At 46.1% G+C, this 14,013-nt stretch overlaps 1 protein-coding gene and 1 long non-coding RNA gene across 3 annotated transcripts; one reads left to right on the forward strand and one right to left on the reverse strand.

Annotated features, from left to right (window-relative positions):
• Positions 1-303: 303 nt before the first annotated feature.
• CNMD (chondromodulin) lies at positions 304-13,374 on the reverse strand. 2 transcript variants are annotated; one of them, XM_071805936.1, is made up of 7 exons: positions 13,239-13,374; positions 12,777-12,908; positions 10,195-10,335; positions 7,494-7,607; positions 4,837-4,990; positions 3,557-3,759; positions 304-728 (listed from the first exon to the last, which is right to left on the reverse strand). In XM_071805936.1, exons 1-7 carry the CDS (start codon positions 13,308-13,310, stop codon positions 516-518), a joined length of 1,029 nt encoding a protein of 342 aa, XP_071662037.1. In that variant the 5' UTR covers positions 13,311-13,374; the 3' UTR covers positions 304-515. The 2 variants fall into 2 exon arrangements, with proteins under 2 accessions (XP_071662037.1, XP_065701833.2); XM_065845761.2 differs by having other exon boundaries at positions 304-731.
• Positions 4,868-11,422, forward strand: LOC139827527 (uncharacterized). Its single transcript, XR_011738178.1, has 2 exons — positions 4,868-7,296; positions 10,031-11,422. It is a non-coding gene; the product is annotated as an uncharacterized lncRNA (long non-coding RNA).
• Positions 13,375-14,013: the final 639 nt, after the last annotated feature.

Here is a 14,013-nt window from a genome sequence, read left to right on the forward strand (position 1 = left end):
TGGTTTATAGCCATTCATAATGACCTGGCAACTTGGTATGAATAGCAACGGGGAGCAACTTAACTTGTGATTTATTTAAGTAAGCTACATGGATGAAAGGTACTCCCAGATGTATAAGTTGAGCTAGTTGCCTAATTGGACGTAAATTTTCACATCTAGCTCAGAGAGAGGGTTTTGTTACGAAGGCTGAATTTGGATTTATGAGCAAGCTTCTGGACTGCTAAACCGGTTTCTGGGCAAAGTTTAATATTGTCTCTTTTGGGGGTGTCTTAGTTTTTGAATTCAGTAAGTGCTGCCATACCCTTGTCATTTGTGAAGCTAATGGAATTTTAATTAAAGATTTTGTTTGTTTGTTTGTTCATTTACAGTTCTAATACCTTTACCTTGCTTTTGGTGCAGTAACACCCGCTTTGATTTAAAGGCCAGAATTGGTACTGCTGCTTTGGTTGTTGTCTTTTACCAGTTTGTCATCGTTGCATCCCTGCTTATTTTGTGAAGGCTCTCGTTGCTTTTTCTCACACAACGCCCATGATACGAGCGACCCACCAGCTGCAGGGCATGATGATTCGGCAGGCAGTACGGCAGCCCTGGTAGTTGTAAGGCCAGGGGTAGTAGCCCAGCAGAGGCTCGCAAATCCTCTGGCACTGCGTGTAACTTCGTCTGCATTCAATGCAGCACACGCCCAGGTGATCCAGCATGGGGTCAAAAGCCATTCCTTCACCTTCCAGCTGCTGAAATGTAAAATATTAAATGTCATCCCAGTGCCCTCATTCCCAGAGAGTGCAGAATGTACCGATGCTCCTGTTAACCCTACAAAAGGTAAAAACTGAAATCTCAGTCCTGTTGAAGTTAACAGAACTCCCACTAACTGACCCGGTGCATCTTGCTTTATTTTTTCTTTCTTTTGTCTTGCTCTTTTTTTAAGAAGTGTAGAATCGGTGCAGTCACCCGTGTAAAATGGAAAGAAACAACAGGGAGCTCTAACTTCATTAGATTTCTTCTACAGTCCTTGCAAAAGATCCAACAGCAGTAAACTCTAAAATTTTAAATATTAACAATGGAAAAGATTTCAAGAAATTTATCTGGGTCTTTTATGCAGATTACAATCTCTGAAGTATATGCTGTATTTTTAATGTTTGGTTTTAATTTTTGTATTTTAATGCTTTTTTACACCATTCCAGGAAACTATTCAGTTTCCATTACTCTGCAGTTTTCTGAATATTTCTCTTTTATCTTTCAGTCTGCTTTTTTATCCCCTTTGCCACACTTAGGTGCATTGTGGACAGTGCGAATTGTGCCTGTTCTGTATCTGACAGTAAGGAGTTACATGAAGCAAGGCACACATAAAATATGTAAAAGCAGTCTCTTGCCTTCACCCTTCCAAATTCCTTTCCTCCTTTCTGGGGGAAAAAAAAAAAAAGGTAACCTGGATATTCTGCTTTTGAAACTCATTTGTTTTTCTCCTGTTGGTGTTATTTCAAAAAAAGCAGCAGCAAAGAGCAAATGCCAAAGTAACGCCTGTTTTTTTCACCTGAGCATTTTTCATTCAGAAAACCAGCAGCAGGCTGAAAAGGTGAGGCACAGGACGGTGCCATCTCTTGTCTGGGCTTGTATGGAGCGCCAGTGACAGCTTGGTGTCATTTGGGCCCCCAGCCCTGAGAGTGGGGAGGATGTTGTTCCCTTGTACAGGATTCATCATCGTTGAATTTGGGTATCTGCAATGTGACCTTCTACACCTGACCTCATCATTCAGACTCCACTCACAGTGGAGAAATAGTTCTAGGGAGGAGTCATTTCATCCTACAGGAAAGACCCACAGTATAATTATGGTCCTTTTGAATTGACCGAGTCTGCCTCTAAAGAAAGCTTGGATGGAGGCATCTGCGCAACAACCAGGTGAAGGTGAATCCTGCCCTGCAGGCTGAGGGAAGTCACAGGATCACAGAGTGGTTGGGGTTGGAATGGACCTCTGGAGATCATCTAGTCCAACCCCCTGCTAAATCAGGGTCACCAGAGCAGGTTGCACAGGAAACATCTGGTGACCGTATCTGATGGGATGTTCTCCATTTGGCCCAGGGTCCCTCTGGCTGGAAGAGGGCACCTGCAGCAGTTGTTTTGCTGCTGCCCTGCAGGGACATGGCAGCTTGGACCCCATGGACACGGTCACGTTAGTAGCTGTGAGAAATTACATTCCAGTGCCGCTGCTGTTTTACTGACCTCGTGAGAGAGTCGATTTAGATCCACTTTATTTGGAGTGATTAATTTAAGTTTAATTAAGGGATGTCAACTCGGCAGAACGCTGTCACAGTATAATGATCTCCCGCTGTTGCATAAATGTCAAGTCAGAGCTGGGACTTATTTCCAAAGCAGGAGGCATTTATCCTGTGACAGTGTTGTATTAAAATGACTTACTCCTGCTGCACCAAATGGTGGGTGCAAATTGTCTGGCGCGGGTGCAGCAGACTGGAAGGTGCTACTGTGCAGCCGCTTTCCTGCAGCGCGGCAAAGGTGTGGGGACACAGCGGGGCGGCATCTCTGTGCTTTCTGGGGGCTGCTTCATTTTGAGAGAGTGAGAACAAGTTTTGTGAGACTCATCCTCCGCCCACTGTTTCCATCTATGAACAGGTTCTCCTCTGTGAATCGTTTGCTAGACCATAGCCGTTTACCATCATAGAGAAGAGGCTGAGAAAACAGATTTATTTGGCCTAACCTTAATCTCATTGCAACCAGAAACTGACACTGCTTTCCTCGACAGTAGTTACAGAATCAGAGAATCACAGAATGTCAGGGATTGGAAGGGACCTCGAAAGATCATCCAGTCCAATCCCCCCACCGGAGCAGGAACACCCAGGTGAGGTTACACAGGAAGGCGTCCAGGTGGGTTTTGAATGTCTCCAGAGAAGGAGACTCCACAACCTCCCTGGGCAGCCTGTTCCAGTGCTCTGGCACCTTCACTGTGAAGAAGTTGCTTCTCAAATTTAAATGGAACCTCTTGTGTTCCAGTTTGTACCCATTGCCCCTTGTCTTACCATTGGTTGTCACCGAGAAGAGCCTGGCTCCATCCTCCTGACACTCACCCTTTATATATTTGTAAACATTAATGAGGTCACATTAATGAGTCACTTCTGATGCTAATTTCTATTTGGGGGCAAAGTATATTTCTAGGTACTGGACTGTCTCTTTACTTTGTCAGTACATTACAGGGTTCAACTCTCTGATCAAGATGAGCTTTGATTTGCTTTCAGAATGTGCTGTCCCTGTCGGATTTCTCTAGTGGTGCTTATGGACCTGAACCCTGAAAAGCAACTTGGGGGTCAATTTGCCATAAACCTGCCACCTCAAACACTTGTGCTTGTTTCAGACTGAAGTTTGATGAAAACCAGGAGTAGGCTTGTTTTGAACTCAGTAGGTGTTTTACAAGCTTCTTCCAGAGAAAAACTAAACAGGCAAAGACTGTGTAGATTAAGAGAAAAAAAAAGACAACCCCCTTATCACCGGTACTACCTGCCTGCAACAGTCTTGAGCTTTGAAAAGAGATTATAGAGCAAATACGTACATTATATGGGTTGTCTGGATTAAGCGTTTGATCCGTTTCTTGTCCCATTGGCCTGGTTTCATTAGATTGGAGATGAAGTTCTTGAGTCAGCTGTGTGGTGGGTGACCTGGTGTTTACTTCTTCAGCAGCAGCTTCCAAGTCTTCGGCGTCAAAGTTTGATTCTGACTGGCGTCTGTTTCTCTTCATTTCTCTCCTTTGGTTAGCTGATGAAATAATCACAAGAGGATAATCTTCAGTGTTTCCTTGTTTATCCACACATTATCTGAGGTTTCAGTGTTTTAAAAAAGGGAAAAGGGCAGAGGGAAAGATGAAACTGTGTGGTGGCAAACTTGATAAACATCATCATGGGAGCTGCTTGCCTCCTGTGCTGTATCTGCAGCAAATGTCAGTCCAAAGGGCTGTGAAATTCCCTTGTTTACCCCCTCGCCTTCCCCTTGAGGCAAAATGTGTGTGAGGAGTTTGGGGTTGTATTTGACCTTCTGCGTGGTCACTGGTGTTACCTTGGCAGCAGTTGCCAGTGCTAGCAAGACTGGTCATTGCACCTCATTTTCGAAAGTGCTTTTGTGACAGGCCGGTGCCCTGCTCCCAAGGGCAGCGAGGGAACATGGTGGATACTGCTCTTTTGTTGTCCAGTGGGATATGAAAGCTCATAATACGAGTGGAAAATACCGGCAGTTTGGAATCAACAGACCAAGGAGGAGTAAATCTTTTCAAGCCTTCTCCTCTCCTCCCAGGCCTGGAAGTTATCTGGAGAAGTTGCCATCTCCCTTGTGACTCCTGAACACCTTTGCAAAGCTTGGCTGTGCGTGATGGGAGTACTTCAGTCCTAAGACAGCCTCCAACACCTCATGAACTTCACCTGTCAGTTGCCTACCTAAAGTATCTTGTCCCACCACTCCAGTGACATCCTCTGGAGAAGCAGGGTGGGAAACATGACAGGCTATGGTCCCAGATCAGGAGCTTGCTGGTTCCCTAACTCTTGGCCAGGTCTGATGTCCCTGTTATTGGGTTTGAGCTGCTAAAACATTTTGGGACTAGTTTAAGCTATTGTCTTGTCCTTCTGTAGGAGGAGGCTGACCTCTCTGGCAATGCTTCGTCTCACAGTAAGTCACCCACATGGGTTATGTAAATTGTCTTGAGGAAAGGCAGCTAGAGAACACCAAACATCTGGGTAAGTGTGGTTTCCCAGATGTGCAAGTCTTGGTGGGGCAGACCTGATCTGGGGAAGGTGTTTAGATGAAGAGAGGGATAGCAAACTTTTCAAATACAAGAAGTGTTACCTTTGGGATATGTCGGTCGCAGCCAGAAAATTGGAAGATCCCCACAAAGCTCTAAAATTTTGGGGCTTAGGAAACCGTTATGCTTGATGGGTTCGTCTGCAGCCACCCAGATAAGGGAGTTTTCGTCAAATCTCACAGGCATGATTTCATCTTCCTGCAAACAGAAGAGCATAAATCCTTTGCTAGCTCAGTGAACAGTCATGTGCCTGCTCGCTGTTAATTCTTGAGCATCAAGCTGTATAATCATCCGCTGCAGCTAATACTGAGCATCCTTGTATTTCGTGAACGTGAACTGACTGTACTGAGCCAAAGCCTGAGTAAAGGTCGCCACCATGGAAATGAATGGCAAAACTGCTGTCAGCTTTGCTGGGGCTTAGATTTCACCTGTCTCTCTCCTGGACGGCTTTTGCCCCTCGTACAAGGACTACGTGTTGAAGGTCTTTTAGCCCGAACCACCAGATTTTTCAGGTGGTAGCAACTGAATATTTACCACCTTCAGCAGAGCGGCAATGAAATACGTCAGCTGAAAACAAGACTCTGATCTTTTTTATCATGCCCTGTTCTCATTTGATGTACTCCTAAGAGATCTCTATTGTAAATATAGTTAAAAAAAATCAAATAAACACCTTATTCAGAGGTTTTGGAGAAGATTATAGCTTGAGAACTGCTCCAGCTTCCAGTTTCAAGTCAATGTGATCCGTCTGATTAAAGGTCTCGTTTGGTGAAAGCAATTCAATTGACCAAAAGCTGGAAGTGCGAGTTAAAGGAGCCTGCCTTTTTGAAGTGTACCCTCCAGGTTTTTGGTTCATATCTTCAAAGTAATGTAGGAAAATGCCAGTGATTGATTCTTTAAAGTTGTTAGTTCAAAGTATTATTTTACATAAAATGTGTAAGTATTTTATAGCAACGGTGAAATATTAAAAGAAAACCGACTTGTGAATCGTGAAAACCAGTATGATTTCAAAGTTAAAATTCTAAATTGCTTCCATAAAAGTCATCAAAACTTGTTATATAACTGACTAGATCAATTTATTCTGTTGAGTTACTGTTCCTTTAATGTGTTTATTGATTTCTTTTGTAGGTCTCAAGTCATTTAAGTTTGCTATCCAAACTGTCTAGTGAGAAGTGCTCTTTCTTCTCCCACTTAAGCTTTTATCAGCATTAGAAATACCTGAATCTAGTTTTCAGAAATAAAAATGTCCTTTGTTTCTGTTTGAGATGATTCTGACTTGTGAGCAGGCAGAGTTCGAACATCTATAAAAGCTTATTTTAATCGCCCATTTTTATAGAAAGTGTTGGTTATGATAACTGTAGTAAGATAATGGCATATGTATACTTTCTCCTAAATACATGTGTATTAGAGGGGGAACTTGCTCTAGAAAAGTAAATACTACTTTGCCATTCCCATCATACATCTAACCTGGAAAGTTGAGCAACAGGGAAAGGTCAATATCTCAATGGCAGCACTAAATCCGCTCCTTGTTTTGGTGGCCTCAGTGCATACAATTTATTGCAGTGGTTGTGTAGGTGATGCATCTTTGGAGAAGATGCACAGAAAACAGGACAAGGAAAGAGGTTTATTGTGGCCAAGCAGAAAATGAGAAATAGCTTTTTGACTTATTTAGGATAATGTCTTCAGGACCATGGCTTCATTCTTACAAAAAGATGAAAAATTGAAACCTTGACCTTAGGCAAGGCAGGAAAGATCTAGGGCTTTGCCTGGAATTTGGGCAAGATCTCTTCCCCATTATGGGGGGAAATCCCACCAACTTCAGGCAAGTCTGCAACATCACTGGTACCTTCTTGTTTGCATTTAGAGAAAGTAGATGCTCAGTAATCAAAGCACCATTGCAGGTGGGTGCAGCCTTAGTGATCCCTCTCTCCCAGCTAATTGTATCTGCTTTTATTTTTTTGGGAGTGGAACAAATCCAGGGAAAGGGGATGTGGATCTCCTGTGCTGCCCTGCCGGTGGCTGAGCCCCTGCTCAGGTCACCAGAGCTGCTCCTGTGGGACCGATGGGTTTGGGGGTCTGAGCTCTGGGGAACTTTGCACACCTAAAGCGATAGGTTTTTTTACAAAGGTGAGCTAAGGGGAGATTTTTACGGTGTCTGGGTGAGAATCGCAGCTTCTGTGGTGGTTGTGATGCAGATTCCATGAAATTTAGTTAGCACAAAGTCCTAAAATGAAGCCTGATGCCATTTAAGAAGGCAAATTCTTAACTTTTAAAACCGTTTTTATAAAACCTGTTTGACCAGTAATACTTTCCACAATTCTTCTTTTTTGACTATTTCAGAGGACTTAAATGATGGAGTCTATGGCTCTGCTCAAGAACGTTGATAGGAATCTCCTGATCTCCGGCAGATGCTCTTGTCACTGAGGTCTCCTATGGATCTGCTGGACATTGGTCCATGTCCTCCCTCTCTCCCCAATCTGCAGCCTCTCATGAAGCCCCTGAACACGGTAACACCTCGGACACCAGTTTTGCTTTTCTTTCCTTTTAGGGACCCCTTGCAATCAGTTAATGAACCCTCAGCTATCCCACGCTACCACTGTCCACAGGGTTTTTTAAATGCCATTTTTATTTGTATTTAAACACCGCTTTAAGACCCTCTCTATATAAAGATTTGGGTTTGAAAAATAAAAAAATCACCCCTTACCAGCTCAGATGTGAGGCTCGCTTTAGTCATAGCATCAACTTCGGGGACGTGAGCTTTTGGCTGAGCTTTGATGTAACACTTTTCTCCTTCAGCAAAACGGATTCCAGTGATGCCCTGCAAAAGCAGAAGGCGGGGGTTGTGCACAGCCCCTCAGCTCCCCACCGCCCCCAAGAAATCACTCGAGCTCTGTTAAAAATGCTGTTGAATTTTCAGTCCGAAGCTTGAATCTTATTTAAAAACAGATGCAATAAACCACTCCTCCCTCATCATTTTAGCATTACAGCTTGGGTCAAATGGGTCTAGAAGTTTTCACTTGATTTCTGAAAGATGGGGGTGTTTTATGTAAGTGCCTCTGTACCCGCTGCAGGCTACTTGGATTCGCTCTGTTAAGGAATTAGTCGACATGATTTGAACCACAACTTAGCACCTAACATAGACACCCTCGAAATGGTGTTAGCTGGTGCCCTTACAACACAGACTTACGAAAATATGGGGGCAGCCTGGTCCAATTTAAACATATAAGTGGTGATGACAGCAAAGGGAAGCTTGTGACAGGGAACTTGGTGCAGAAATGTGTGTGTGGGACTGCCTTCATCTGGCCTATGAGGAAGAAATGCAGTTGCCCAAACCACAGATGTCCAATTGTAAGAGAAGGGTATCCCAGCAACTCCAGATGGCTCCAGCTCTCCTGCAAGTCTGGGGTTGTTTCTGCCAGCTCTGTGCCTTGGGCACCTTGGGCATCAACATTTGGGCAGGGGAATCTTGCCTGTCGTTTTTCTGTTTCTGCTGTAGATTTTCAGATACCTGTGAAAGAGCTCTCTCTTTTTTTAATGGATTCAGATACCTCATTGTAGATGGCAAAATTTGCATCGGGTTGAGAGCTTCATTCAACCACCTAAATGCAAATATTATTGGAGATGTACTGGTTTTCTGCCTGGCTTCTGGCTGCCATGGCGGGGGGCATGGACATCATGGGTGCTGTAGGCATCTAGTGCAGTTTGAGATGGATGGTACCGAGGCACCTGAGTTGCATCCTGTGTGCCTGCAAGTCCTGTATAGTTGGACAGACACCCTTCAACACAAAATGACTAATTCTGAAGCGGAGAGACAGGGGATGGCTATGCAGGGATGAGTGAACAAGGGAACGAGGCTTTGTGGTGCATCAAGTGTGGTAGGAGCATCCTAATATTGCCAAATCCAAGTCTTCACTGACCGTGTAATCATTCGAGCGGTGCCAGTCAGTCCAAAGCTGCTAATGTAAATCCTTGGCTGTTGGAAGCACGTCTCTTCAATTTATTTCTCATTTATGTGCATTCTTGGCTCAAAACTCAACTGGCAGCATCCCTTTGCTCTCACTGAGCCTGCCCCTGTCCCTCTGTCACTATGAGCAGGCACTGTCCCTCTGTCATTATGAGCGGGCACTGTCCCTGGGAGGTGCCTTTAGCTGGTTGGTCCTGGGAGCTGACTTCTGACCCAGCTGTGACAGGCAGTAGCTCATCAGCAGCACACGTGGAAGAAATGTGAATTCAAACATCTCTCCAGCAGTCTGGTGCTTTTGTGCAGATGTGAAACAGCAATGGCAGAAGAGCTCGTTGTGGGTGCACTTATTCAGCTGCTAATAAGGTTGCTATGGTGATGTTAACAAGAGTTTCATGAAGGCTGAACTGCAGCTGTCAGGCAAGTTGGGGTCCTGGGTTTCCTGGCGTGGATTTGTTTGCACTTGCTGAGAAGCCAAGGACCTGAATTTCCTTGCCTTCCGAGATTCGGCAGGTAGAAAGTGGCTGCTCCAGAAGCCCTGGGCAAGTCTTTGTGGCAGCAGAGCTTTTATTTTAGATGCTGCTTTGGCTTGCAGAGGGCTTAACTCTGAAGTTGAGTGTTTCACACCTGAGAACATAAATTGCAGGATCTGGGCCCTGTAATTAGGTTTCTGCAACATCACGTGGATGTATCGTTCATCGCTCAGAGGTGGTAAAGCTCAGCGAATCACTCCACCTGAGCTATTGAGCTCTGCTGGGATTCAGCATCTGTTAATCCAGACTCTGTGCTGAGCAGCCACAGGCAAGTTGCTGGGGTAGCCGAGCGTGTTTGCTGTCAGCCCAAGTGGCCCAGCACCCTGTGTTCGGTGCACGGATGCATAAGCTATGCTAGATGCCTCCGCCCTGTCCCCTGGGGATGAACCCAGGCCAAGCCATGGAGAACGGCTCCCATCCTTGATCTCAGGACAGAGCACACTGCCCAGGTCTAGCGCTGTGTCTCCTTGGTTCCTACTTGGTGCCTACTTGGCTTACTGTGTTGATCCTGTGCTCCTAAAATGGTGATGTTTTAGGGAAGTGTGTTTTCCAGTTAAAACCATCTGAAATCAGGCAGGAGCTGTGTCACAAGCCTGTCAGAACATGTTGTAGCTCTGTTCAACGGTTTGAAAATGCAAAGTGTTATGTGGAGCCAAATCTGATGCAGCCTAATCCGTACTGCTTCCTGGAGTGGGACATGGCGTCACCTGTCCCCAAAAGGCACTTACTCTAGACTTGGTTTTGTAGGAAACTTGCTGTGAAAACAAGTTGGGAAAGCGTGGATGCTTGTGTGGATGTTTGGGGGCTGGAACCCGAGACCCACTGGGCCAGAGAAGTCAAGGCAGAGCAGGGTATCCCTAGAGTCCAGCGCTGGAGCGTGTTACATGGAAGACAAGGGTGGAGGTACTTACAATCTGAAAATCATGAACTTCAACAGCCTCTTCACTCCCGCTTCCTGTTTTGAATGTCTCTAAGTTGTTTCCAGCATCTATTTCCATTGATCCATCTTGTACTTTTCCATTAATGCTCATAGTATAGTGAACGTTGTACACCTGGAATTGATAGAAGAGCACACTTCAGTAATTGCTTATTGCCTTCCTCCTACGCCAGGGAATGGATCGATCTGACTCACGTCCCTATTCAGCTCCTGACTTTTATTTCTGTAGGCATTAGATAACTCTCCAACAACCAAGACCACCCCACTGCAACACTTGACAGTTGGGACAGGCTGGCAGTGGAGCAGATTGCCCAGAGAAGTTGTGCGTTCTCCATCCTTGTAGATTTTCAAGACCCAGCTCGTTGAAGCCCTGAGCAACCTGCTCTGACCCCCCCAGCAGCAAATAGGGCTGAAGACCTCCTGAGGTCCCTCCTCTGGGGAGCTCAGGGGCCACATACTCAGCTATTAGTATGGACAGTTTTTCTTCAAAAGCATCGTGTCCACATTCAGGCTCACTCCAACTTCAAAACCTTCTTCTGTATCATATTTTAGGAATTGCTGCTTTTACTGGTATGATTTCCAAAGGAAAGCAGGAGTGAGCATCCTACCCTGGAGGAGGCCAACCCCTATTTACCTTTCAGGATGTTCTGCAGAGGCACAGGAAAATGGGTTCATCTTGAATATGAACATGCTTCCTAGCTTGCAGTAGATGTGAACTTCATTTAAATTGGATGTGAAGCTGTATAGACTTCTATTTTCCTTGTCAGCGTATTTGCTCTTATCCTGTTTTCAATGAGGAAAGCTGCAGCGTGATTTGTATTTGCTGGAGGACCACAGTCTGTGGAGGGGTTTTGTGATTCTCTTGTGCCGCTCTGCTAAAAGTGCTGCACAAGCAGTTTACTTTTGGTCTTAAAAGAGCCTTACAGCATTTTAATGGAAAATTTACACTGACAGCTTAGAGACAAATTTCTTCTTCTCTCACCTTTGCTCAAGAAAGTCTAAGGTGGTAAAGATTTATGGTTTCTCAGTTCTACAGATTCAGTCTCATATTCTCAGCTATCTAGGACTCCTGCTGAACATGGTCCATAAAACCAGACCAATGTACGTGGTCTCCCCTGCTGCAGGCTGAGTTAGAGTTGAGACTTTGTTAGCCTGTCCGTTGTGGAAAAAAATTAAAGATTTAAAATAATAACAATTAAAAAGTTGCCTTTGATTTTGTGATGAATGACCCCAAATATAATTTTTACAGATGGAGAATGCACAAACATTTGCAAGCCAAGTGTAGCTTTCTGAGTTTGAATGCAGCTGGAAAAAATAACTCTAAGCTTTCCCAGGGTCTTCACCTGGAAGTCAACTTAGAAACTCAATGACAACTATTAATGTGACACATTTTGCAAAGCAGAATTTAGATGACAGGAGCAATAAAAAAGGGGAACTTTGTCCCGTGCTCTGCCAGTGCACCCGCCTGTCAGAGCTGAACACGCTCTGCCCCCTCCCTGCCCACCTATCCATTTGCGTCCCTCTCCTTTTTCAGAAGCCCAGAGAAGCAGATGGTTCTTACAGCACATCCCGGAGGTCAGTGACGTGTCCTGTCTTTTAGGTGTAAAACCTTGTACTTTCTGATTATCTGAATTATCCCTCTGTGCATGGGTGCATCACACAGGGGGACCTTGGCTCTGGCTGATGGGATTTGCACAAGGCTCTCCTTGACAGTGACTGGTGCGGGTCTGGAGGCACTACAAACCTGCTTCCAAAGTAAATTCAAAGATACTAATAGCACTCATGGAGCAAGTTACGTTCACAAGTGCACTATCATGTTTCAAATGTCTTAAACCAAAATCCTATATAAATAGAAAGGAAAGTTAACATATAAACTTGTTCTAATGTTCTGAAGCTTGGTTCAGCTTCTCATTTCTGTTCTTTGCATACAGGGTTTTTTTATGGACCTCAGAAAAACGTAGATGATAAAACTCAGCATCACTTTAAAAATTGTTCCACAGCTGCTGACCATAGATGCCTGTGTGTATGCACAGTCATACAAACCACTGGAGTGAAATAACAGTGCCTATTAATGAGTTAAATATAGCAGTACGTGTTTGAGGGTCCAGGTAGGATCTGGACCAAGAATGCAGATGATGTGAAAAAGGAATGTACACGTTTCAATGCTTTTTTTGTCCTGAGAGCTGGAGTTTGCCCAGGATATGAATCCCTGGAGGCTTGTTGGGATTTGAGTTTGCTGAGGATTTGCAAGCAGAAATCAATGTAGTGTCTGTGCTCTCAAAGATACGTTTCATGTTCGTTAATAAATGTGCTTCCAGGAGGCTTCATCCAAGCAGGTAGCGAAGATAATGATTGTAGGTTTGTTTTTCAGGGTTTTTTTGTTTGTTTTGTTTGTAAAGCATGGGAGGAAAAAAAACCAAACCAAACCAAAACAAAAAAGTCTGCTTAAAGACTTCTTTATCGACCTCGCAAGAGCAGTTTCTAGCCCGTGCTTCTCCTTACATGCCACCAGCTCAGCCTGCCCCCCCTCCCACCTCGATGTGAGGATGCGCTCACCTGCCGCTCGGTGGCTTTCCAGAAGTAGAAGGCTCCGATGGCCCCGGCCAGGAGCAGGAGGGCTCCGGCGATCAGCACCGCGGCCCCTGCCTTGAGCAGCCGCCCCGGCCCGGGGGCCGCCGCCGCGTACGCCTGCGGAGAGTGCGGTGCTGAGTGCGGGGCACGGAGCCCCCTCCACCAGCACAGCCTCTGCCCCCTCCCCAAGGACCCTGCCCTGGGACGCCCGTTCGGCCCCGACCTGTCCCCATACCGGCCGCGCCGACCGCAGCGTCCCATCCTGATCCCCAGTTCCATCGTATCCTGATCCTGACCGGATTCTATCAGTTGGTTCCCGACCCATCCTGATCCGCTTCGACCCCACCCGTTTTGCCCCGATCCGATCCATCTCATTCCGTCCCTACCAGTCGGCCCGTCCCTTTCCCTCCCGTCCCGTCGCGCCCGGTGCCGCCCGGCAGCACTCACGGGGGGCAGGCACTGCTCCACATCCTCGGGCCCCGCACGGGCGATAGGCACCTTCTCGGAGCCCTCTGCCATGGCTGCCGCGAAAGGGAGAACTGCCCCGGGCTCCGCTCCAGGCCCCGGCCCCAGCCCCAACGGGGGCAGCACCGCCCCGGCCCGCCCCGGCCCCGACGGGGGAGGCAGGACCGCCCCCCTCCCGGTGCACAATGAGTCCTTTGAGCTGCCCAGCAGCAACGCGAGGCTGTGACCCCCATTACAGCCCCGCTGCCCCCTCACTCCCGAGAGTTTGTCTCCAGTTTTAGAGATGGGGAAGTCAGGGATTGTGTCGGGGATAGGACCCCCCAACCTCGCATGCCATTGTGGAGAGGTGATCCAGCAGACAGATGACTGCTGTAAAAAGCAGGTTTTAAAATAGAACAGAATTTAAACTGCTTTTTTACACTTGCCACAGGAATTCACAGGCACTGGAGCTGACAAGCTGCTGTTAGGTGGCTGCTCTGCAAAACACCTCGATGTGAGGCACAAGCAAACAGCGCTGGCTCCAGCTGAGCCCCCTGCCAAGGCTGGGCACAGCCTGCAAATGGAGCAGTGAGCCCAGGCCTGGCACAGGCTCAGTGGGAGCAAAACATGGGGGGAAATTTCATGTTTTTGTTTAAAAATGTGATGGACACCTTATGGCTTGACCTCTAAAGTGAAGTTACCCCTGGGTTTTCTTCTGTTTCCTGTCACTCATGATGTTCAGATGATTTTTTAATTGTTGTTGTTTTGTTTTTTTTTT

This window comes from Patagioenas fasciata, chromosome 1 (genome assembly GCF_037038585.1).
Source record: "Patagioenas fasciata isolate bPatFas1 chromosome 1, bPatFas1.hap1, whole genome shotgun sequence".
Lineage (NCBI taxonomy): Eukaryota > Metazoa > Chordata > Aves > Columbiformes > Columbidae > Patagioenas > Patagioenas fasciata.

Excerpts from the sequence above, each read along its gene's own strand:
- CNMD (XM_065845761.2), bottom strand. The coding sequence starts at position 13,310 with ATGGCAGAGGGCTCCGAGAAGGTGCCTATCGCCCGTGCGGGGCCCGAG. Across the intron at positions 4,991-7,493 it reads CGAGCCTCACATCTGAGCTG|GAAGATGAAATCATGCCTGT; the intron begins GTAAGGGGTGAT and ends TTCTGTTTGCAG. Across the intron at positions 3,760-4,836 it reads GCGACCGACATATCCCAAAG|CTAACCAAAGGAGAGAAATG; the intron begins GTAACACTTCTT and ends TTATTTCATCAG.